Below are 26,272 nucleotides of genomic sequence, written 5' to 3' on the forward strand. Positions count from 1 at the left end.
GGAGAGGGAGAAATGGAAGGGTGGGAGAGAGGGTACAGAGGTAGAGGGAGAGATGGTTGGGTGGAAGGGAAGGGATAAGTGCAGAGGAAGGGATGGTTGGGTGGGAGGAAGGGAGTAGATGGAAATCTTAATATCATTCAACACACATAGAGCACTGAAGGATTTCAGGCAGCGTCTAGGGAAATGAATATTTGGTCAACTTTTTGGGCCGAGACCCTTCTTCAGGATTGAGAAGGAAGGGAAAGATGCCACAATAAGAAGGTTGGGGGGAGGGGAAAGACGACTAGCTAGAAGGTGACAGGTGGAACCAAGTGGGTGGGAAAGGTAAAGGGCTGGAGAAGAAGGAATCTGTTAGGAGAGGAGAGTGGACCATGGGAGAAAGGGAAGGAGGAAGGGACACAGGGGGAGGTATCAGCCAGGTGAGGAGAAGAGACAAGCTGCTATTCAATAACTTTGAAGTGTTTAGGCCACTCCCCATGACTAAGTCCCTGATTTAGATGTGTAGGTGTTCTCAAGTAGAGGAAGATTGAGAGCGGTGGTGGGGGCTGTGGTTGGGTGGGAGGGGTGATGGGCTCAGAAACTAGCTAAGGCAAAAGTGAGTCGTGGACACCAGGTGATGCCCACCCTTTCAAACCGGCACACTGCTCTGCAGGTGGTGAGTGGCTCCAGCCAGGGATTTGGGAGAAGCCCCTTTGCCCTACAGGAGTGGGGGGGGGGGTGGTGGAGATGTGGGATATGGAAACACCACCACTGGATGCAATAAAGACGGACAATGATGTAAAGGGAGCTGCAGAAACACAGAAGAGGGAGGGTGGTCCATTAGGTCACAAGCAACCTTCTCTAGATGCACCACGGAGAGTATTGTGACTGACCTGGTACAGAGGCTCCAGTGCACAGGATTGAAAGACGCTAAAGAAAGCTGTAGACATGCACAAGCCTCAAACTCCCCAAGACAAGCCCTCTTCTCATTACTACTATCAGGGAGGAGGTACAGGAGCCCGAACACACAAGCTCAGCAGTTTAGGAATATCTTCTTCCTCTCTGCTATCACATTTCTGAATGATATACAGTACCGCGCAAAGAGTCTTAGGCACATACCGTAACTAAGGGTACCTAAGGCCTTTGCACAGTGCCATTTCCGTCAGCATGAAGCAGAGAGCGAGTTTGAAAATCTGGCAGGAGTGAAGGACGTTGGGAATGCTGATGTGAGCGTGCCACAGGAGAGGTGTGGGATAGGTGTAGGGAAGGAATGCCAGGGGAAAAGGGAGGCACTGCGCTGAGACACTAGACAAAATCATTTGAATCCAAACAATGGTCTACTTGATCATTACTTAATGTCTCTCTGGTGCTTCCCACTCCCTCCCTGATCCCTTCCCCTTTTCCCAACCATGATCCCCCTCTCCCTGTCCCTTTCCCACTCTCAGTCCACAATAGACAACAGACAATAGGTGCAGGAGTAGGCCATTCAGCCCATCGAGCCAGCACCACCATTCAATGTGATCATGGCTGATCATCCACAATCAGTACCCCGTTCCTGCCCTCTCCCCATATCCCTTGACTCCGTTATCTTTAAGAGCTCTATCTAACTCTTTCTTGAAAGCATCCAGAGAATTGGCCTCCACTGCCTTCTGGGACAGAGCATTCCACAGATCCACAACTCTCTGGGTGAAAAAGTTTTTCCCCAACTCTGTTTTAAATGGCCCACCCCCTTATTCTTAAACTGTGGCCTCTGGTTCTGGACTCCCCCAACATCAGGAACATGTTTCCTGCCTCTAGCATGTCCAATCCCTTAATAATCTTATATGTTTCAATCAGATCCCCTCTCATCCTTCTAAATTCCGGTGTATACAAGCCCAGTCGCTCCAATTTTTCAACATATGACAGTCCCGCCATTCCAGGAATTAACCTCGTGAACCTATGCTGCACTCCCTCAATAGCAAGAATGTCCCTCCTCAAATTTGGAGACCAAAACTGCACACAATACTCCAAGTGTGGTCTCACCAGGGCCCTGTACAGCTGCAGAAGGACCTCTTTGCTCCTATACTCAACTCCCCTTGTTATGATGGCCACTAGAGACCCATATCAGAATCAGGTTTATCATCACTCATGGATGTCATGAAATTTGTGTTTTTTTGTGTGTGGTAGCAGTACAGTAAAATACATAGAATCTCCACAGTACTGTGCAAAAGTCTTAGGCACCCTAGCTACATACTGTATATGTGCCCAAGACTTTTGCACAGTAATGTATTTGTTATTGTTAGAGTAAGTTTTACTGCCTCGCACAAAACCACAAAGTTCACCACATACATAAAGATGCATAAAGACAAGAGCAGTCAGGAATGGGAACAGCTTCTTCCCTCAGGCCGTTAGGCTTCTGAACTCCCTGCCACATCGCATTCAAAGTCTCACCAGATAATTTGTACTGTACTTTACAACACTTAATTTATGCACTATTTATTTATGCGTAATTCATCTGTAGATTTAATTTGCACTTTCCTAAACTATTATGCGTTATGTGTACCACTGTGCTTTACAACTCGGTCTGGAGAAATGTTGTCTCGTTTGACAGCATACATATATATGGTTAAATATCAATAAACTTAACTTGAGTTGACTTGTGAGTGATAATAAACTTGATCCTGATTTTGTTTGTGCTTCCTATTCCGTAGAATTCCACAAATCACAAACCAGTTCAGGGGAGTATTATGACCCAATGCAATCTGCCAAAGATCAAAATCATAGAATCATAGAAATCTACAGCACATCACAGGCCCTTCGGCCCACAATGTTGTGCCAACCATGTAACCCGCTCTAGAAACTGCCTAGAATTACCCTACAGCTCAGCCTTCTAGGCCTCATCTATCTATCTAAGAGCCCCTTGAAAGATCCTATTGTATTTGCCTCTTCCAGCCCCCCATTCCACGCACCCACCACTCTCTGTGTGTGGAAAACTTACCCCGACAACCCCCTTCGTACCTACTTCCAAGCATCTTAAAACCATGCCCCTTCATGTAAGCCATTTCGGCCCTGGGAAAAAAGCCTCTAGCTATCCACACGATCAATGCCCCTCATCATCTTATACACCCCTATCAGGTCACCCCTCATTCTCCGTCACTCCAAGGAGAAAAGGCCGAGTTCACTCAACCTATTCTCATAAGGCATGCTCCCCAATCCAGGCAACATCCTTGTAACTCTCCTCTGCACTCTGCACTGCAGTAATGTTGAGCGACCCTGCTCTTATTGTGAGGTATAAACTTGGCTGTACGCTATCCCCCGAGAACCTGGTTGAGATAGCCTCACAGTTCACTACATAGTTGAACCTGCTTCTTGTCCAGTGACAGACAGTGGTTAACAATCAGGAGTTTTATCCTGGAATGAGAACCGCTGTTCAATTTGCAGTGGTGCTGCGTTATCGGAAGGGGGGGCGGACGGGAGAAGGGATGCTGCGTCCTGCGTGAGCGGTGTTTGGTTTTCAGTGAGCCCAGCCTTGTGCAAGGAAGGTCACTGCCCCTCATCAGCCGCGCTCGCGGTCGAACAGCCGCTCGGCCGGCGGCAGCACCCGCGAGCGCCACGCGCCGAGCTACCTGGCTCACTGCAGTTGTCCCCGCTGTGCGACGCCAGCCCTCCGCTTGAGGGCCCAGGAGTGCCGGAATGTGTGGAGCCTGTGTCGTCGTGGTCTCGGCCCCAGTGGTTCTGTGGGCAGAAGAGGAGACAGGTCACTCAGTTATCAGCAGAGGCAGACCCGGGCGTGGGGGCGTGGGGGGTGGAAGATGGGGCCAGTAAGCGGGTGGGCTCAATTAGTTGTAACATCACCAGTATATCACGATATGCATCAGTCACATTAACCAGAACTGCCAATGAGATGTTATTTTGGCCAACAGTGTAAATAGCCCAAGAAAAACACACAGTAAATCAGCTGTTCTCTGTCCTCTTTTGACCCAGTGACCATGAGTTTAGGGTCCTATCGGAGCTGTTGTTCAAAGGATTTATCACAAACCAGAAAACCTGACCTGGTGTTATCCTGGTGTGGTTCAAACCCGTTGTTTACATCCCGCGTTTAAGTCAAAGTCATTGTACATTTATTATCGAAGTATGAATACAAAATGCAACTCTGAGATTCGTCCTCCCGCAGGCAGCCGCCAAACAGAGAAACACCACAGAACCCGAGGTCACCGAACACCCAACGCGCGAAAAAAAGAACAAATTGCGCAAACGGTAAAAAGCGAGCGAGCAGCACGCGGAGTATCAAAGGTCAAACTGTCAGCAGTCAGCTTAGTTCAGTTCCGCGCCGCGCCGGGGGCCGACGCTGGGAAATCTTTGGCCGAGGCGCCCCGGTCCGCACTGATGGCCCCAGATCGACCCGCGCAATACCAACGGGAAACAAAAAGAGCAACCGGAATCCAGGGACGCATGCAACGGGAACTCCGAAGTCCCCTGAAAATGAGTCCAGAGCCTCTCCGAGCAATCCTGATGTCGTGGATCCCGAGACACCCTGCGCTTTCCTCCCACGGCGGCTCACAAGAGGGCGAGGAAGTCCGGTCAAGCGCGGGCAGGCATTAGTAGCTTCCTCAGTATTCTATCCACAACCAAAAATGGATCGGACGTTGGGGCACCACCATCCATGAGATCTTGCTGTGCAGTTCTTACCATCGTGTTTGAAAGGGGAAGCAGTTTCTTGGTGAGGTACTTCAGAGTGAATTACGGGACTGGGTGCAGTAGGAATCCTCACAGGACAGCAGTGCAAACTGTACACAGTGAGTGGGCACACAGAGCACTGACAGAAAGGTGAACCAACGTTTTGAACACAGAACTGGAACAGGCCATTCAGCCCACAATCTTCTGCGGAACTAAAATTCATGTCATTTCTTTCCACGACTTCTGTTCTCCTAGTGGCTTCTACAGCGGACTTCAAGGCGACTGGTCCCGGGTTCGAATCCCGCTGGCTCCTTGCCCACTTTCCATTTGTGCTGGGTTGAGCGTCGAGCTAGGAACTTGGCCTTGAGAAAAACAGACAAAATGCTAAAGAAATGCTGCCCGGTGCACCCCAAAGGTACGGAAAGGGACAACAATTCCAGAGACAGACCACTGTTATACCTGACCACGTGGACTGCTGATTTTTCTTCCACTGACGTCAGGATTCATTCATTCAGTTACCAAGGGGGTTTATTCAATCTCCAGGAGGCTTTTCGCGTTGTTTATTAGGAGCAGACAGGGTCTGCGGGAGCCCCCACAACCTATCCCATGGTTCAATAGTTCAATTTAATATCAGACAATGTATGCAGTATACAGTCTGAAATTCTTACTCTCCCCAGACATCCACGAAACAGAAGAAAACCCCCAAAGAATGAAATACAGAAAACGTTAGAACCCCAAAGACCCTCCGCTCCCCTCCCACGCACAAGCAACAGCAAAAGCATCAACATGTAAACACAGCTATACTTCTCACATACATACACAAATAAATACACAGATATATGTGCACATGTGCGTGGATGTGGAAGTGTGCACGCGCACACACACACACAAACAAACTCACGCACACAGTCATCACAGAAGATGCCAAAGGGAACAGAATCTATCCATCTCTCTGTCTATGATCTATCTGTCTTTCTATTTATGATCTAGCTATCTATCATCTATCAATGATCTATCTATCTATGATCTATCAATGATCTATCTATCTATGATCTATCAATGATCTATCTTTCTATCTATAATCTATCAATGATCTATCTTTCTGTCTATGATCTATCAATGATCTATCTTTCTATCTATGATCTATCAATGATCTATCTTTCTGTCTATGATCTATCAATGATCTATCTATCTATGATCTATCTGTCTTTCTATTTATGATCTAGCTATCTATCATCTATCAATGATCTATCTATCTATGATCTATCAATGATCTATCTATCTATGATCTATCAATGATCTACCTTTCTATCTATAATCTATCAATAATCTATCTATCTATGATCTATCAATGATCTACCTTTCTATCTATGATCTATCAATGATCTATCTTTCTATCTATGATCTATCAATGATTTATCTTTCTGTCTATGATCTATCTATCAATGATCTATCTTTCTATCTATGATCTATCAATGATCTATCTTTCTGTCTATGATCTATCAATGATCTATCTTTCTATCTATGATCTATCAATGATCTATCTTTCTGTCTATGATCTATCTATCAATGATCTATCTTTCTATCTATGATCTATCAATGATCTATCTTTCTGTCTATGATCTATCTATCAATGATATATCTTTCTATCTATGATCTATCAATGATTTATCTTTCTATCTATGATCTATCTACCAATGATCTATCTTTCTATCTATGATCTATTAATGATCTATCTTTCTGTCTATGATCTATCTATCAATGATATATCTTTCTATCTATGATCTATCAATGATTTATCTTTCTATCTATGATCTATCTACCAATGATCTATCTTTCTATCTATGATCTATTAATGATCTATCTTTCTGTCTATGATCTATCTATCAATGATATATCTTTCTATCTATGATCTATCAATGATTTATCTTTCTATCTATGATCTATCTACCAATGATCTATCTTTCTGTCTATGATCTATCTATCAATGATATATCTTTCTATCTATGATCTATCAATGATTTATCTTTCTATCTATGATCTATCTACCAATGATCTATCTTTCTATCTATGATCTATCAATGATCTATCTTTCTGTCTATGATCTATCAATGATTTACTTCTGCCTATGATCTATCTATCTTTCCATCTGTCGTCCTATCTACCTATCAATCTATTTATTTATTGACATACAGCCCTTCGAGCCACACCTCCCAGCAACCCCCCCCCCAATTTAACCCTACCTTGAGAGACAACAGCAGGAATGGAACCCGGGTTGCCTGCACTGCGGAGCGTTGTGCTAACAACTACGCTACAGTGGCCCCCCCACCAACTCATCACCCCGACGGTCTGAACATTTCTGGGCGGCCGACCAGCAAGTAGGCGCCATTTCACGAAGTGATCCCGGCGAAGACAATGGACACTTCAGAGTGCCGGCGGGGGGGGGGGGGGGGGGGGGGGAGGTAGGATGAAGACTCCGGCGAGGGGGTAGCCCCACAGAGCCATAAACCGCCACTTCGCCCAAGTCTGATGAAATTAAAGAAATGAGCAAACGCTGTTTGCTGAAAGAAAAGTCAAACCATAAAGAAGAAAGAACAATATTTCTCAGCAGCTGTATGAGGATAGTCAGATGTCATTTTAATTATCGGCAAGAGGAATTGGTGGACTCCAAGCACCTCAAAGCCTCTACATCGCTGAAAGGGGTTTAATAATTGTTTGATATTTTTCCTTTTCAGCTAATCGCATTATACATTGATATGTTTCACACAGAGGGGCCTGAGGGCAGTGATGAACACGCAGTTTATTGAGCCTAATTAGGAATTATATACCATGATCTGGCTTCCTCCTCCAGCACGAAGAGAACAATCCATTTCACACTGGGTCAGTGTCTTAACCACTTCGATGTCTGTCAGTGGGAGCAAACTCAGTTCTCTGCTGTTTAACCCTGACACAAGAGTTCTCGGCGTGGTTAATCGAGGCCTTGTGAAGCTCGACTCCGGAACCTGGCGGAGAGAAGGCTGGGACCTTGTCGCTGGCACGTCAGTGTTCTGCCGGGGCCAGACTCCTGTTCGGCTCCGTCAGCAGAAGCAGGACGAGGGATGGCCCGCTAATACGCTCTCCAATTTCTTCCACACTTTGGAGCCCTTGCAATCTCAACAGAGCCACCTTGAAAGTTGCTCCGTGCGAGCTGAGCCTGGGCCAGGAGGCGTGTAGTAGGGTAGCTTGTTCAAAGACAACTAGGTCTCAACTGCTATAGTCATAGAGTCACAAAGTACAGCTCAGAAGCAGGTCTTTTGGCCCATCTAGTCCATGCCAAACCATTTAAGCTTCCCACTCCCGTCAACCCGCACTGGGACCATAGCCCTCCATAACCTTACTATCCATGTACCTATCCAAGCTTCTCTTAGACGCTAAAATAGAGCTCGCATGCAAGACTTCTGCTGGCAGCTCATTCCACACTTTCACAACCCTTGAAGTGAAGAAGTTTCCTGTCATATTCTCCTTAAACAATTCACCTTTCACCCTTAACCCATGACCTCTGGTTGTAGTCCCCCCCTTGTATTGGACCTAGTGCTGAAGGAGTGCTGTTCTGCGTTCTAAGCTCTCAGACGGGCAAAAGAATTCGCCTGATGATACCCTAACACTGCTAAAGTAGATTGCCTCCTTTCTTTTCACTCCGCTGGACATTGACAGCTCAGAGGGCAATATCCAGAGCTGTCACACCTGCTCTAGGCTGTGGAGGCATCAGGGGCTGGAGAAAGCATGAGGGCCCTGCGTAATGAAAACAGGCTGTTCAGCAGCAGGTTGGGAAACAAGATGGCAGGGATTATGATCTCTGGATTAATCCCAGTGCCACATGCTTCTTTAATCAGGAACAGAATGCGTGGTGGTGGAGCTGGAGGGTTTCAGGTTCCAGAACCACTGGGACTTCTTCTGGGGGTGGCCTCACCTTTGCACCCACTACGCCATGATGAGGTCACCCTCAGGGTGGAGGAGCAACAACTTATATTCTGTCCGGGTAGCCTCCAACCTAATGGCAAGAATATCAATTTACCCTTCTGGTAAAAAAAAATTCCCTCACCCTCTCATCTTCTTCTATTCCCCACTCTAATCTCTTTCTCACCTATTACCCCCCCCCCCCCGGTGCCCCTTCTCCTTCCCTTTCTCCTGTGGTCCACTCTCCTCTCCTATCAGATTCCTTCCTCTCCAGCCCTTTACCTTTTCCACCCGTCTGGCTTCACCCCTCACCTTCGAGCTTGTCTTCCTTCCCCTCGCCCCCACCTTTTTAATCTGGCACCTTTCCCCACTCCTCCCAGTCCTGAAGGAGGGTCCTGGCCCGAAACAGCGACTGTTCACTCACTTCCGTAGATGCTGCCTGACCAGCTGACACCCTCCAGCATTTTGCGTGTGTTGATCAGCATGAGGAAGTTGGGCTGAAGGGCTCTGGGATTCTGTCGGACTCTGAACCACAGGGCTGTGAGATGTAGTTAGAGAAGAGGTGCTGGCTGGAGAGGGGGTATCCAAATTCGCTGCGTGACAACAGTGCGAAATGTCAAGATAAACTCGAGGCTCGGGAGCTCCAGCACGTGGGATGGTTCCAGTGCTGACTCTGGGAAAGTTGACAAACTGAGAGTGTAGGCAGGTTCTGGCACAGTATGCCAGGAACTCAAAAGCAACAGGTACCCTTTGACAACCAGTCGCTCGCAGCACAGCTGCCAATCCATGTCTCTGTCATCGGTTAGATTCATAGAGAAGTGCAGCACATAAACAGGCCCTTTGGCCCATCTAGTCCATGCCAAAACTACTTAAACTGCCTACTCCCATTGACCTGCACCGGGGACCATAGGCCTCCATACCCCAATTATCCAAACTTCTCTCAAATGGTGAAATCAAGCTCGCATGCACCATACTAGCTCCACACTCTCACCACCCTCTCATGTTCCCCTTAAACTTCTCACCTTTCACCCTTAACCCATGACCTCTGTTTGTAGTCCCACCCACCCTCAGTGGAAAAAGCCTGCTTGCATTTTGTGGTGAACTACATATACCTGTCTGGACACGCCCCCCCCCCCCCCCCCCCCGGCTGACTGCTCCTGTGGCTCCTCCCACAGACCTCGGTATAAAGGCGATTGGAGGCACTGCTCCTCCCTCAGGATGTTGTGTGGTGGTCTTGCTACTAATCGTGGTTTCTTGCAGCTAATAAAAGCCTATCGTTCGTCTCCCGTCTCCGAGAGTTTTTGATGGTGCATCACGTTTAACCCCTCATAATTTTGTATGCCTCTATCAAATTTCCTCTCAATCTTCTGACTTCCTAAGAATACAGTCCTAACCTATCCAATCATTCCTTGTCATTCAGGTCCCCCAGACCCAGCAATATCCTTGTAAATTTTTTCTGCACTTTTTCAACCTTCTTTACATCTTTCCTGTGGGAAGGTGACTAAAAGAGGACCCAATGCTCCAAATTAGGCCTCACCACCTTCTCATACAACTTTAACATAACATCCCGTCCTCTGTAGTCAATACATTGATTTATGAAGGCCAATGTGTCAAAAGTTTTCTTTACAACTTGTGGCACCACTTTCAATGGATCATGTTCCTGGATTCCCAAATCCTTTGTTCTACCAAAGAGCAAGGTTGCTAGAACAAAGCACAGATCCGTTGGCCAATAACCTGCATGCCTGCAAGGTAAAACATGGCTCCCTTTGCTAAACCGGTTTTAATCCTATCCTATGTTGCTGTCGGTTTGGAGATTGCACGCTTTTCCCAATGGTGGAGCGGATTCACCTTGCCCTGGTGTCTTCTCACATCCCAAAGCCATGCGGATTGGAAGAGTGATTGGCCAGTGTGTGTGCCATCTGCCCCTTTTCTTCCAAGACCCTACAGACTCCAGTGAACACGGGAGACGGGAAAAGAGATCAGTAAGGCTGGGGTTGGGGGCAGGGTGTGGAGCTGGCAATAGCCTCTCACCAAGTTCAAGACAGCCATCTGACAACATCCAACATCCAGTATTAGTTTAAAAAATGGATTATTGCCTTATCAGATCTCCCTAGGCTGTAACCTGCAACATATAACAGTGTCTAGACTCCAATAAAAGCCCCTGGGACACCATGAGGTTTTCCTGAACCACCCATCAGAGAACGCTGTTCTGCCCAGCCCGACCGTGTTAGCCCTTTGTAAGAGTAGGCAACTCTCTTGCTCTCTTCCAGTCACTTTGTACATTTAAGGACAACTCCCATTTCCTTTAAGGCACACTCAGTGGCCGCTTTATTAGGTAAACCCGTACACCAGCACGTTAATGCAAATATGCAACCAGCCAATCATGTTGCAGCATCTTAATAAAATAAAAGCATGCAGACATGGTCAAGAGGTTCAGAGACCAAATATCAGAATGGGGAAGAAATGTGATCAAAGTGACTTTCACTGTGGAATGATTGCTGGTGCCAGATGGGGTGGTTTGAGTATCTCAGAACCTGCTGATCTCCCGAGATTTTCATGCACGACAGTCTCTAGAGGTAACAGAAAATGATGCGAAAAGAAAAACCCGATGAGTAGCTGTTCTGGGGTTGAAAAATGCCTTGTTAATGAGTTAGGGCAGATTGGTTCAAACTGACAGGAAGGTGGCAATAATGCGAATAACCACGTATTAATTACAACAGTGGTGTGCAGAGCTGAACGCACATCACGCCGAGCCTTGAAACGGATTGGGCTAGAGCGTCAGAAGACCACAAAATTACTGAGTGCCTACTTCGTTAGGACAGGAGGTATCAAATAAAGTGGCTGTTGAACGCGTGCCTGGATTTTGTTCGATAGCCCTTTAGATCCAGCTTCTTTGTGGGCGATGGTGAGGCAGCGCAGTGGTAAGCACAGCGTTCTACAGTGCCGGTAATCATGGACTGAGGCTCAATTCCCCTGTGTTCTCCCAGTGACCATTTGGATTTCCCCAGGATGCTGTGGTTCCCTCCCACGTTCCAAGAGTGGGTTAGGATTAGTGAGTTGCGGGCATGTTGCAAGTGTGGCACTCTCTGTGGGCTCCCCCCTCCCAGCGCAGTCCTCGGACTGTATCACTTGTTGACACAAAGGGCGCCTTTCACTGTATGTTTTGATGCTCAGATATGCATACGGCAAATAAAACTAATCTTTTAAATCTTTAAATTAGCTTTGTTTTCATTGCCAATTAGCTTAAATCCATGGGGACTCGGGATGCCGGAATCTGGAACCACAAGAAATTCTGCTGGAGGCTCTCAGCGGGTTGAGTGGCATCTGTGAAGGGTGGGGAGGGGGGAGGAATGGTCAAAGCTTCAGGTTGAAACCCTGTGCCAGGACAGAGGGAGCACACATCGTTCCTCATAGGGGGATCAGGAGTGAAAAGAGCGAGCAATTTCAAGCTCTTGGGTGTCAATATCTCTGAGAATCCAACCTGGACCCAACTTATTGATACAGCCACAAAGGAGGAAAGACAGCGGCTACATTTCATTAGGAGTTTGAGAAGGTTTGGTCTGTTGGCAAAAAACACTTGAGATTTCTACAGATGCACCATAGGGAGCACACCTACTGGCTGCACCACCGTCTGGTATGGGCGGGTGGGGGAGGCACTGGATGAAAGTAAACTCAGTCAGCTCCATCAGGGGCACTGGCCTCTGCAGCATCCAGGACACCTTCAAAGAATGATGCCTGAGAAAGACAGCATCCGTCATTAAAGACCCCCAGCACCCAGGACATGCCCTGTTCTCATTGCTACCATCAGGGAGGATGTATAGAAACATGAAGGCACACACTGAATGATTCAGGAACAGCTTCTTCCCCTCTACCATCTGATTTCTGAATGCACATTGAACCCATGAACACTCCCTGACAATTTCTATTTTCGCAGTACTTATTTTATTTAAATATTTTAAATATTTAAATATATATATAAGTCTCCCCTCTCCACACCACCGATGTTGTCCAAGGGAAGGGCAAGGGCTGATACAGCTTGGCACCGGTGTTGTCGCAGGAGTTGCCGGAACGAGGTTGAAGGCAACGTCGGACTGCCTTAAGGACTCCAGCTCCGGATTTGTCCTCAGGGTTTACTCCCGAAGCCTCTCCCATGAGTGGGTATGGCCGCAAGGCAGTGGAGGTTTGAAATCAGAGTTTTCCCTCTCTTAGATGGATTCCCTCCCCAGGCTGACGAGCTCCATCTACCCGACATATATATTTCACAGCTTTTCTTTCCCTCTATTACTACTGTTGCTGTAAAGACAACACATTTCACAACAAGTGCCGGTGATATTAAAGCTGATTCTGTTAGATTAAAGTTTCAATCTGAAATATTGACGATTCCTCCCCCCTCCCACCCCAACCCTTCACAGAAAGGTGCAGCTTGACCCAGCGAGCTCCTCCGGCAGGTTGTTTGTTGTTTAAATTCGTGACTGCCAACCCACTGGTTCCACCCATTGGCATCAAGAGGTGGGCACTTTATCCATTGGCATCAAGTGGTGGGCGAGGGGATACTTTACGTGGAGGTGCGGTCAGAGGGGGAGGGCTCCCGTGCGTGCTCGAGCAGATCGGGAACTTGTTCATTGGCACTGAACGCCACGCGGAATGTCTGTAACATCAGATGTCACGGTTCATCAGCTCCTGTCGTAGTGAAACCTGTGCTATCAAGAGAGCATTCTGCATGGTGTCTTTATCAGAGGGAGAGCCAGGGGCATTGTGTGGCGCATCAGAGAGCGTTACTCCGAGCTGTGCTGGAATCAAGCCATTTTTAGGTGGTTTGTTTACTGTGAGAGGAGCCACAAGCAGAGAGTGCTACAACAGATACAGAGCCACATTAGAGTGCGCTGTACGTTGGGCTTTTATACACAGCTATAGCTCAGGGACCAAGCCATCCAAAACGTTCAAAGTTCAAAGTCAATTTCATTATCAGAGTAAGTATGTGTGACCTGAGATTCATTTTACTGCGGGCATACTCAGCAAATCTATAGAACACTAGCTCTAACAGGGTCAGTGAAAGATCGGCTAGAGGATCGAAGACAACAAACTGTTCAAATGCAAATATAAATAAATAGCAACAAATAACAAGAGCATGGAACAGTAAGATAAAAAGTCCTTAAAGTGAGACCATCGGTTGTGGGAACTTCTCAATAGATGAGTGCAGTTATCCCCCTTTGTTCAAGAGCCTGATGGCTGAGAGGTAGTACCGTAATTGTGCGAGTCCTGGGGCTCCTGTACCTTCTACCTGATGGCAGTGATGAGAAAAGAGCACGGTCTGGGTGATAAGGGCTTTTGATAATAGAGGGTGCTTTCCTATAACAGCCTTTCAACAATGAACTCAAAGGTGTGCTGTGCATGGGAGGTTAAGTCAGTGATTACAAGGCCTGGTTGGCAAGGGTTACTTCTCCCTCTGGTTCAAAATGGCAGAGTCCTATTTTTTTCCTGGTGACACCCCACTGAAATATTACTTTTCACTCTTCAAACAGCCAGCTTGTGTGCTGACAATCTCCACCATCTCAGACCAGGATATAATGGGGCCCGCAACTTGGCCCGAGTACAGAGGCACAGAGGCGGGCAAGTCCCTTCCATTCAAACAAGCTGACACGAGGCAGGAGATTTATGAACACCAGGGCCAGGTCAATGGAATGCAAAAGGCTGTTTGAACTTGCAAAATTCTCCCTCCCACTTTATGGCCCATTTGGCTATTAAGCGACACGGAAGATTGTAACATCGGAACAGCGAGTTACTGGCCTCGGCTCTCGTTTCAGGAGTGACCTCCCTCTCCCTTGCTGGAGAGAGAGAGCCTGTCTGAAGTATGGAAGTGTTGGGTTGTGGACTGTAGTTTTGATGGGCTTTGGGTCAAGGACTCTTTGGAGGGGGGTTCTGCTATTGCTTGCCTTGGGGGGTGGGGGTGGATTGGTGGTCCTGCTGCTTCAGGTGCGGTGGAGTGGGGGGGGGGGTTGATGCTTGTGCGAAGGGAGGTCTTCCGGCTTTTGACGTTTCAGTCACTCATTCCACAGAGTTTCTTGCTCTGTGGATGTTTGTGAAGAGTACAAATTTCAGGCTGTACACTCTATATGTTCTCTGACAGTAAATGAACATTTTGTGGTGAACTACGTGTGCCTGTCTGGACACACCCCCTGCTGACTGCTCCTGTGGCTCCTCCCACAGACCCCGGTATAAAGGCGATCGAGGCCTGATGCTCGGCCTCAGTCTCCAGGATGTAGTATGGTGGTCACTCACTGCTTGTTCCTTCTTCCAGTCAATAAAAGCCGATATCTCGCCTTTACGTCTCAGAGTGAGTTATTGATGGTGCATCACATTTGAAACCAGGAAATGCCCAAGGACTACTCAGAACCAATGAATTAACACAACCAATATCTTCAGACGCAGGATCTCAGGGAGAGACAAACGGACGTGCGGGGATGAGATAAGATTGGCTCATTGAGGGATACCAGTACAACAACCTTTTGCTCAACGTCAGTAACACCAAGGAACTGATAGTGTACTTCAGCATGGGGAAGTCAGCAGGCCATGCGCTAGGCCTCACCGAGGGGGCCAACTGTGAAAAGGGCAAACAGTTTCAGGTTCCTGGGCATCAGCATCTCAGAGGATCTTTCCTGGGCCCAGCATACTGATGCAATTACAAAGAAGGCACAACAGCGGCTATGCACTATTAGGAGTTTGAGGAGATTTGGTTTGCAAAGACGAGAAGATTTCTGCAGGTGTACCATAGGGAGCATTCTGACTGGTTGCATTACTGGCCAGGATGGAGGCTCCAACGCACAGGGTTGAAGGACTTGGTCATCTCCATCACGGGCACAAGCCTCCCCACCATTGAGGGCATCTTTAAAAAGTGGCCCTCAAGAAGGCAGGTTCATTATTAAGGACCCTTGGCACCTGGGACATGCCCTCTTCTCAGGGAGGAGGTACAGGAACCTGAAGACACTCACTCAATGCTTCCCCTCCACCATCAGATTCATGAGCCGTTCGTGACCCCATGAACACTACCTCTAGAGTCTGCTCTCTTGTTGCACGATTTGTATATTTATTCTTTTGTTTTGATTTACAAATGACAACAAAGCTAATCTTTCTCTTAAATATAGCGCTAACTCTGGGAAGTACCTTCACCACCTCAGACCGTGCTACAAAATCATTCATCACTACCACTATTACAATGTCCACATCTTGCATTCCACAGCACAGCACGTCTTCTCCAATATAAATATATACTTCTAAATTTCACTCAAATAAGCAAAGAGTGCTATAAACACTCAGCAGATTAGGCAGCATTCGCAGACATAGAATCCTTGGTCAGAGCTGACATTCCCAGTATTTTCTGTATTTATCCATCTCCGCTCAAGTTCAAAGTTCAAAGTAATTTTATTATCAAGGTAAATATACATCACCATACAGCATTGTGCAAAAGTCCTGGACATATATACTCAGCTAAGGTGCCTAAGATTTTTGCACAGTACTGTAGTAATTCTATGTATTGCACTGTACTGCTACCACAAAAAAAAAGAAATTTCATGACCTATGTGAGTGATGATAAACCTGATTCTGATATGAATCTCTGTTGTAGACTGAGGGTGGGAAGGGGGCAGGGAGAGGGGAATCATGGTTGGGAAAAGGGGTAGAAAGAGGGGAGGGAGCAGGAAGCACCGGAGAGACATTTGGTAATGGTCAATAAACCAATTGTTTGGAATCAAATGACCTTGCCTGGTGTCTCAGGGCTGGGTGTGTCTGCACCTACACCCACCCCACCAACTGACAGGGCTTACACCCTGGTGAGATAGAGACGAGGGAATAAAGAGGTTTGAGGGTCAGTGTTCTTGTTGTGATTTTTGAGGGGTAGGGGTGTTGATGATCATGTTGCCCTTTTTTGTGTGGGGGGGGTGGGTTTGCCGTTTCTCTTTAAACAACTCTATGGTTTTCTTCGTTTCATGGCTATCTGGAGAAGGCGAATCTCAGAGTTGTGTACTGCATACATACTTTGATAATAAATGAACCTTTGACCCTTTTTGAACCTTTGAAATTATATCCCCCCCCTCCCCCACAGTGATTTTCACCCTGGGAAAAAAGTCTCTGGCTGCGTACTCGATCTACGTCCTTTATCATTACATACAGTACTGTGCAAAAGTTGAAGGCACCCTAGATTATTTTACATGGTATTCCGATGGTTTCAGAGCACTGTCTTTGATAGGGCATCAGGCCGCATCGAGCCATTAATCAGAACACAAGCATCAGTACTCCTAGCTTGTCAGTCAGGGTCTCCCCACATTCTGAAGCCTGGCCTCTCTTGCAAAACACAGGCCACTGTGAACAATTCCTTCACAATTCAAATGAGATTACAGTTTAAAAGGGATTACCTCATCTTGAAAAGTGTTTTGCTTGCCAAAAATACCTCACTTGGCCAAAGAAGGAAGCTGAAAGATGGTGCCAATTATGGGGATTTTTTCAGCTCTGCTTACAGTCACTGTAGGTTCTAGGGATTGAAAGTCCTCAGAATGGAATTGACCGAGGCCAATTGCCACTGAAACATAACCCTTTTCTTGCCTTAAGGATCTCCCAAACTGGCTTTAATTCCATCACTAGTGTCAATTTAGGATATTGCATTCCAACATAACCTAAAACATTACCGCAAATGTTTCTTAATGCTTGCTAGGCTGTGATCGGGAGGGAGAGCAAAAATCGCCAAGTAACGCCTGGGCCCTTTGCCTGATTAACAGCTTTTGATCTCAGCACACGATGAGTTAATTTTGAGAGGCAGTTTACAACTTCAAGGAGATTCATCAAGTTTTATTCAGTTGTTTGGAACCCTGAATCAGGGCAATGATTAGGGATCAGTGAAAGTCAAAATTAAGAATTAAAACTAGGCTTATTTCAGTAGAAAGTTTAACTACTGCCCTTCTAGATAGAGATACAAAAAGACGCTAGAATAAGAAGGAACACACAAAATCCAACGGCTAATTCTGGCCAAACCAATTGGCGACCCCTATGGATTTGTTAACGCTTGTGTGACGCACCCTCCAGCTCCAAATAATGATTGTTCCAAAAGTCGAGGATGTGTATTCGATCTTTATCAGCAATTACCAAACACACAATCTTGAAGAGATGCAATTCAGCGTAACTGAGCGAAACATAGAAACGTAGAAAACTTACAGCACAATACAGGCCCTTCGGCCCACAATGCTGTGCTGTCCTTACTTTAGAAATTACCTCAGGTTATCCATAGTCCTCTACTTTTCTAAGCTCCATGTGCCTATCCAGGAGTCTCTTAAAAGAACCAATCGTATCCACCTCCATCACCGTTGCTGGCAGCCCATTCCATGCACTCACCACTCAATAGACAATAGGCAATAGGTGCAGGAGTAGGCCATTCAGCCCTTCAAGCCAGCACCGCCATTCACTGTGATCATGGCTGATCATCCACAATCAGTACCCCGTTCCTGCCTTCTCCCCATATCCCTTGACTCCGCTATCTTTAAGAGCTCTATCTAACTCTTTCTTGAAAGCATCCAAGGAATTGGCCTCCACTGCCTTCTGAGGCACAGCGTTCCACAGATCCACAAACCTCTGGGTGAAAAAGTTTTCCCTGAACTCCATTCTAAATGGCCTACCCCTTATTCTTAAACTGTGACCTCTGGTTCTGGACTCCCCCAACATCGGGAACATGTTTCCTGCCTCTAGCGTGTCCAATCCCTTAATAATCTTATCTGTTTCAATCAGATCCCCTCTCATCCTTCTAAATTCCAGTGTATACAAGCTCAGTCGCTCCAGTCTTTCAATATATGATAGTTACCCACTCTGCGTAAAAACCTTACCCCTGACATCTTCTCTGTACCCAGTTCAAGGCACCTTAAAACTGGGCCCTCTCTGAGTGGCCAACAAAAGATACGATGTCCGTCAGCCCCCAGCTGCAGGGCACGGACACCTAGCTTATTCCCTTTGCTTTCACCATGCCCTCCCCACGCACATGGCTAGCTACCATAATGAGCATAGCAAATGCGCGATGCAGAACGCAAAGCTGAGGGAGAACGGGTACGCGGCTCCTACACAGAGGTTTGGAGGGACTCGGAATCCATGGAGAGAAACAGACAGATGAAAGGTCTCAGCCTGGGCCGTTGGCTCTCCAGTTCCCTCTATTAGACCATAGAACACAGTCCGAGCTCTTCAGCCCACATGTTGCCAACCTTTTAATCTACTCTAAAATCAATCTAACCCTTTCCTCCCACATAGCCCTTATTTTTTTTAACAACTAGGTGCCTATCGACAAGTCTCTTAAATGTCCCTAATGTATCCGCCTCTATCATCACTGCCGGCAGTGCATTCCACACAATCATCATTCTCTGTGTAGAGAAACGTTCGTCTATACCACTGGTTCCCACAGGGGCCCACAGTCCTCTTGCTTAATGGTATCAGTCCGCGACATAAAAAAAAGATCTGCTCTATACTTTCCTCCAATTATTTTGGTGTTATAATATATAATATTATAATTTATAATTTATTATAATTTTATATATATAATATAAAATTATATATTACATATATAATATATAACACTCATAGTAGCTATTTCCACCCTGGGCAAAAGTCTCCGGCTGTCTACTCGATCTATACCTCTTATCATCATATACAGTACTGTGCAAATGTCTTAGACACTCTAGATTTTCTATCTGGTTTCAGATGGTTCGGCCTCCACAGAACCCTGATCTCAACATCATCGAGGCTGTCTGGGATTACCTGGGGAGACAGAAGCAAGCGAGACAGCCAAAGTCTGCAGAGGAACTGTGGCAAGTTCTCCAAGATGCTCGGAACCACCTACCGGCCGATTTTCTTATAAAACTGCACGACACTGTACCTAACAGAACTGATACAGTTTTAAAGGCAAGGGATGGTCACATCAAATATTGATTTGATTTAGCTTTTTAATGTTTACTGCTCCTTATATATATTTTTGATATTTAATTAAAGTACACTACATGCTGCATCCGCAAAGCAAACAGCATTTTATAAAAGCATGCACTTTATGTCTAGGTCTGTAGTCTAGTGTAGATTTTCTCTGTGTTGTTTTTTATGCAGTTCAGTCTAGTTTTTGTACTGTGTCATGTAACACCATGGTCCTGAAAAACATTGTCTCATTTTTACTGTGTACTGTACCAGTAGTTATGGTCGAAATGACAATAAAAAGTGACTTGACTATTTAGAAACATATCATTTTTTTGAAAACATTGCCTCTTTACAGATTTTTACTTGTACCTGAGACTTTTGCCAAGTCACCTCTCACCCCCCTTCACTCCAAAGACTTGGCCTAACCTGATAAGACATATTCTCCAGTCCTGGGTAACCTGCTGGTGCTGCCTGACCTGCTGAGACCCTCTTTTTGTGCATTGCTCTCCGAGAGGGGCCCAATGTGTCCTGGCGCTCCAGTACTGAGGGGCCACGAGGCGGAAGTTCCAAGCGCTGGCAGCACGGAATCACTCTCCTGCGCGGGAAAACCTCTCCTGTACTGGCTGTGCGGATGCAGAGAGAGTGACATTCGTCGAGAAAGCCCCTGGGCGGTGGCTGACCGGTGAACTGTAGGGAAGTGGGGCTAGGGGTGGATGGGTGGGGAGTTGGGGGAGGTGTTGGCTTGTTTTACAGGATATGGGTGGAGGTCCCCAGCAACACCAGGATTTATTGTGCATCTTAATGGTCCCTGGACTGAGGGGGGGGCGGGGTGTCACAGCAAGGCCAGACTATCTAAGTCAGGGGTTCTCAACCTGGAGTCCATGGATCCCTCCGTTGATAGTAAGGCCCCTGATCTAAGAAATTCTTCTACTTGTTGATACAGACTCCTGTCCATATTCTAAGCCCGCGACGCTCTCTGTATTGACCCTCACCGTGGTTCACTGATCTCCTGATCAGCTGATGAGTCTAACCAGCCACCGCTCACTAGATTCTCAGCACAACTCCAACTAATCTGTCATCAGGTGGCCGAAACCCGCTAGTCACCTCCCCCTGGCAATCGGGGAATTTAATTCAAGTTATTAATTAAAAACCTGGAATTTAAAATACAGATTATGAAGGCTATAGACAGAACAGATAGCAAGAAGCTTTTAAACATAATGATGATGTCCATAACTGGACACCTCTGGTATAGACACCTATGGGTGGCAGGGTGGAGTTAGCAGGTCGCCCTCGGGCAAGGTGTGGCACCTGCATTCCCCCGCCCCCCCAAAATCAGGATCACGTGAAACCATGGGAGCAGGTGGTGGATGGTCGTACGAGTGGCCGGTACAGATCACAAGTCCTGGTTATGCGACCACTGACACCATACTGAAGAGTATTGATAATGGCTGGGGTCACCCGTCTTGTAAAGACACTGCCCAGAAGAAGGCAACGGCAAAGCACTTCTGTAGAAAAATTTTGCCAAGAACAATCACGGTCATGGAAGTCCACATCATACGACATGGCACATTATGATGATGTCATATGTCATATGGCATGGCACATAATGATGATGTCATACAACATGATGACATAATGAGTGAACGATAACCAGAGGGCAGAAGTGTAATGTGAGAATGAGGACGTTTAGTTGGGGTCTGAGGAAGTTTTTTTTCTGTATATTCCAGAAAGGGCCAAACCAGGTGAGAATGTCAGATTTCCTTCCCTGAAGGGTATTTGTGAAACAGATGGGTTTTCCTAACAGTCTGGTAGTTTCATAGTTATCAGTACGATGAGCTGTTTGTAACAGTCATAGAGACACTTAACACAGAAGCAGGCCATTTGGCCCACCCCGTCAATACTGACCATTAAGTATACATCCTACACTCAATCCATTTACCAGTGCTTGGCCTGTAGCCTTTTCTGTCTTGGCAATTCAAGTGCTCATGTAGAGACTTCTTAAATATTGCAAGAGTACTCTGCCTCCACCAACCCCCTCAGGCAGTGTGTTCTATTTTCCAATCACCCTCTGGGTAAAAAAGAATTCTTCTTCAGATCCCTTCAAAACCTCCTTCTCCTTACATTAGACTTATTCCCTCTGGTGATAGACACCACTGTTATGCTTAGATCTTGCAAGCAATCTGTTCTATATATAGTCCTCATAATTTCTATTTTAAATTCCAGATTTCTAATTACTTACTTGTATTTAAATTCTGGAGTTTTAATGTGAGGGGTACTTTAATGGGACTGGTGAATTTAGGACACCTAACCACAGGCTAGCTGAAATTGAGCTGGGGATCTGGTTCAAAGTAAAATTTATTAGCAGAGTACATGCGCGTCACCACATGCAACCCTGAGATTCTTTTTTTTGCGGGCATACTCATTAAGTCTATAGAATAGTAACTGTAAACAGGATCAATGGATAAGCAAGAGCATAGAAGACAACTAACTGTGCAAATGCAAATATAAATAAATAGCATTATATAACTAGAGCATGAAATAACAAGGTCAAGAGTCCTTAAAGTGAGACCATTGGTTATGGGAACCAATAGACAAGTGTGGTTATCTTCTTTTGCTCAGAGCCTGATGGTTGTGGGGTAGGAACTGTTCTTGGACCTGGTGGTGCGAGTCCTGAGGCTCCTGTACCTTGTTCCTGATGGCAGCAGTGAGTGATAGCTTGCTGGGTTTGTGTCATCTTTTTTATATAAACTTTTTTATTAAGTTTTCAAATAATTACAGAAGTAAAAGAAAATATATGAAAAAATATATATATACCCTTCCCCCCTCCACCCTAACATCCCTATATAAAAAAAAAGAAAGAAAGGAAAAAGAAAGAAAGAAGGAGTGCCTGGATATCGGGAGATCCCCACAGGCTCCAAGGAGTTCGTAATAACTTTAGTATATATATTTATTTCTTTCCCCAAATAACCAATTATTTCATCTTTGGAGCACCTATATATTTAATCCTGTCTTTTGTAAATAAGGGCGCCAAATTTTCAAAAATGGGTTTGTGTCATCTGATCAGGAGCTGGGCGAACGGAGGTGAGCGGCAATTCAGAGGGAGACCGAGGTTTGGGGTGCGGGCAGAAGTCTGTATTGTGGATCAAGGAGCAGGTAAATGGTTGATCAAGACAAAGCTAACTTGAATCATGGAATAGTATAGCTATTCGGCCCATCAATCCCATGTTGAGCCATTTAAATTGTCTACTCCCACTGACCTACACCAGACTATAACCCTCCAAACCGTGTACCTCCCCAAACTTCTCTTCGACATTGAAATCGAGCTCACAGGCACCACTTGTGCCTGCAGCTCGTTCCGCCCTCATCATCCTCTGAGTGAAGAAGTTTCCTCTCACGTTCCCCTCAAACTTTTCACTTTTCACCCTGAGCCCATGTCCTCTAGTTGTAGTCCCACCCAACCTCAGGAGCAACAGCTTTTAAGATGCCTCTTGGGTAGACAGGGTCCTAGAAAAGAGCTTTTGGCCCGTTGGCTTTCAAGATCAATGAGTACCGGAGTTGATGCGTTACGCTGAAAATGTATAAGGTGTATATGGTGCGGTCAATTCGGAGAATTATGTGTGGTTCTGCTCACCTACCTACAGGAAGGATGTCAATACGCGTGCGAGAGCTCAGGGAACACTTACCTGGATGGCGGGACTGGAGGACCTGAGTTATAGGGCAAGGTTGAATAGGTTAGGACTTTATTCCCTGGAGAGAAGGAGAATGAAGGGATATTTTATAGACATGTACAGAATTATGAGGAACGTAGCCAGTGGGAATGCTTTTGGGCTTTTCACCCCTCAGGTTGGGTGAGACCAGAACTAGAGGTGAAGTATTCGAGGGGAGTTCAGATTCCTCACTTGGAGGGTGATGCAAGTGTGGAAGGAGCTGCCAGTATAAATCTTGGATGCCAGTTTGATAGTAACATTTAGGAGAAGCTCAGAGAGGCACGTGGATGGCTGGGGTGTGGTTATGGAGGGATGTGGACCAGGTGCACGTCGATGGGACTTGGCAGGAGTATATGGGCCAAAGGGCCTGCTTCTGTCCCGTAGTGCTCTAGGACTATAACCCTGGGTCATTGTGAAGTCTGATGGATTGGAAATGCAGGCCATCATGGAGCAGATAGGATGAACGGCCTGTTCGGTGCTGTGGTGCTCTGATTCTAAGTTGTGCAATGTTCTCTGTGATGATCTTCATGCTTGTCGTATTTCTGCAGGACACCCCTTTACCACGCAACTCTGTAGAGTTTCTCACCCCGTCTGTACTTTCACTTCTTATTTGTTGTCGCTGGAAACATGGAAGCAGTTCCTTCTGCCCCCTGAGCCTATACTGACCATCAAAATACATTCGCACTAATAATGGGCTGGTCTCTTTTCACTCTTATCAGACGCTGGCGGTCCAGAGCAACACGCACAAAGTGCTGGAGGGGCTCAGCAGGTCAGGCAGCGTGCCTGGTAAAGAGTATACAGTTGATATTTTGGGCCTTCTCAGCTCCTGATGAAGGGTCTCGGCCTGAAACGTCGACTGTACTCTTTTCCGTAGATGCTGCCTGAGCTCCTCCAGCATTTTGCGCGTGTTACTCGGCACCTGCAGACTTCCTCTTGTTGGTGACAGCCTTTAGCACTTTAGCCAGAGGATTTGTGGGATTTGTTGCCGTGGAGGCCAAGTCATTGGGTATATTTAAGGCAGGGGTTGATAGATTCTCGATTAGCCAGGGCATGACGGGATGCAGGGAGAAGGGAAGAGACTGGGGCTGAGAGGGAAAATTGGATCAGCCATGATGAAATGGTGGAGCAGACTTGATGGGCCAAATGGCCTAATTCAGTTCCTATATCTTATGGTCTTGTGGACACACTTTCAAGGACTGTACAATTCATGGCCTCAGTTTTAATTTATTCATTCATTCATCCATCCATCAAGTTATTCATTTACTATTTAATTATCTATCTATCTATCTGTCTGCCTGTCTCTCTGTCTGCTTATCTATTTATTTATTTATTTTGTTTTTTATTTCTGTATGTGCACATTTTGTCCTTTTTTGCACATTGGTTGTTTGTCAGTCTTTGCGTGTGTATTTTTTCGATCGATTCTATTGGATTTCTTTGTTCTGCTGTGGATGCCTGCAAGAAAATGAATCTCGGAGTAGTGCCCGGTGACGTTGACTGTACGTACCCTGATAATAATTTTACTTGAAACTTTGAATAAACTTGCTCTGAAGTTTAACTTGGGTGTGGTGTTATGTTTCATTGTTCCCTTCCATCCAAGAGAGGTTCTGAGTTGACAAGGTTTGGAAAGAATTGCCAACGCAGCCCGGATTAATAGAAATCTTTTGCTTCTATCCCGAGTAGAAGGTTCCAGCTAATGTGGTGAGCAAGAGCCCGCCAAGGGATCTCAGAAACGTGCGGCGCACATTTGCCCAGGGTTAATCCTGCAAGAAACCCAGCGGCTGAAAGAAGATATTAACAAACAAACACATGCAATATTTACAGACTGCTATTTTTATTTGAGTGTTAACACATTCGGAGTAGGAGGAATTGAATTTATATTGCACCTTGGCTGCCCGCTGGACATGCCTCAGCTCTTCACGGCCAGTGAAGCATTTCCCCGAGTGGGGTCGCCGCCTCGAGGCTGGGACCGCGGGGGGGTGGGGGCCAAGTTGCGCACAGGAAGATCTCGCAGGCTCCTCCCGGCTTTTCTTATCCCGCGCTCCCCTCCCTTCAACAAGATGGTGCCAGCAACCCATGCTGACATCCTGCAGGCAGTTCACGAAGCTACCTTGTCTTCACTGTCTCCCTTTCAAAATGCTTCTACTACTGAACTGCGTACGATTGGCGCCTGTAACTTATTGATGGTGTGTTTTTGGGCCGGCTGAACGGTCTGGCATTTCTGCTGCCTCTGAGGGGGGTTCGGTACGGTTGAGAGTGAGGTTGAGGATGGAGTGCGCTGCCTGATGGCGGAGCTCAAACCCTCGATCGGCTTGACTACTCGCTCCATTGTGGCTCCGTTTATAGTTGCTGTTATGCGTGACTTCGATTTGGGGGCTTCGGCAATACATCATGGCATTTCCGTCTCAGCCCCAATCTCCTTCCCTCTCTCTGTATCCCTTTAAGCCCTGACCGATCAACAATCTAACGAGTAGTGTAATGGGCAGTGAGTAAGTAGTGGACTAGATGGGCCAAAGGGCCTGTTTCGGTGACGTAGTGCTCTATGATTCTACTTCCCTGCTCCAGATGTTCATCTGCAGTTCTGCTATCCTGCCAGTACATTCATGCTCCTGGACGCATGGTTCAATTTTTCAGCATCACAGCAGATGGAAAAACAAATATTTCTTTTTAACGAAAGAACCCCAGATTTGAGGGCTGTTTGAGTGAAGTGAACAGCTCCCTACTCTTACCCCATGCTGTGCCCATTGTTCCTAATTGCTCCGAAATTAGGCTGAAGAATACAGCCAGCTCTCCGCTTCTCATGGTTTCAGCATTTTAAAAAGAAAACCTCACTTTCCGTCATAGAGCAGAGTAGTGTTGGGGATGGGGGTTGCGGGGAGAGGCTGGTAAGGAGTGAAATTCCAGAATATTGCCTGAGGTTTGGATTGGCACGATGTGCTGATTCCCCCCCCCCACCCCCGACAACTCTCCAAGGTTCCCCTACCTCCTCCAGTCTGGCTTCCTACAAGTCACTGACTTTAAATACCCTTCCCTTCAGCTGTCTGGACCCCAGGCTCACTCCTTTCAGA

General features: G+C 46.4%; 1 protein-coding gene across 9 annotated transcripts in view; it reads right to left on the reverse strand.

The window, feature by feature from the left end:
• The window catches only part of LOC132381426 (homeobox protein Meis1-like), a 425,677-nt gene that overhangs the window by 102,947 nt on the left and 296,458 nt on the right, over window positions 1-26,272 (reverse strand). For all 9 annotated transcript variants that reach the window (XM_059950824.1, XM_059950828.1, XM_059950827.1 and 6 more), the window contains one exon: window positions 3,585-3,693. In XM_059950824.1, coding sequence (XP_059806807.1) covers window positions 3,585-3,693 — 109 coding nt within the window. The remainder of the gene's footprint in view (window positions 1-3,584; window positions 3,694-26,272) is intronic.

The sequence above is a fragment of the Hypanus sabinus genome, chromosome 26, assembly GCF_030144855.1.
Source record: "Hypanus sabinus isolate sHypSab1 chromosome 26, sHypSab1.hap1, whole genome shotgun sequence".
NCBI lineage: Eukaryota > Metazoa > Chordata > Chondrichthyes > Myliobatiformes > Dasyatidae > Hypanus > Hypanus sabinus.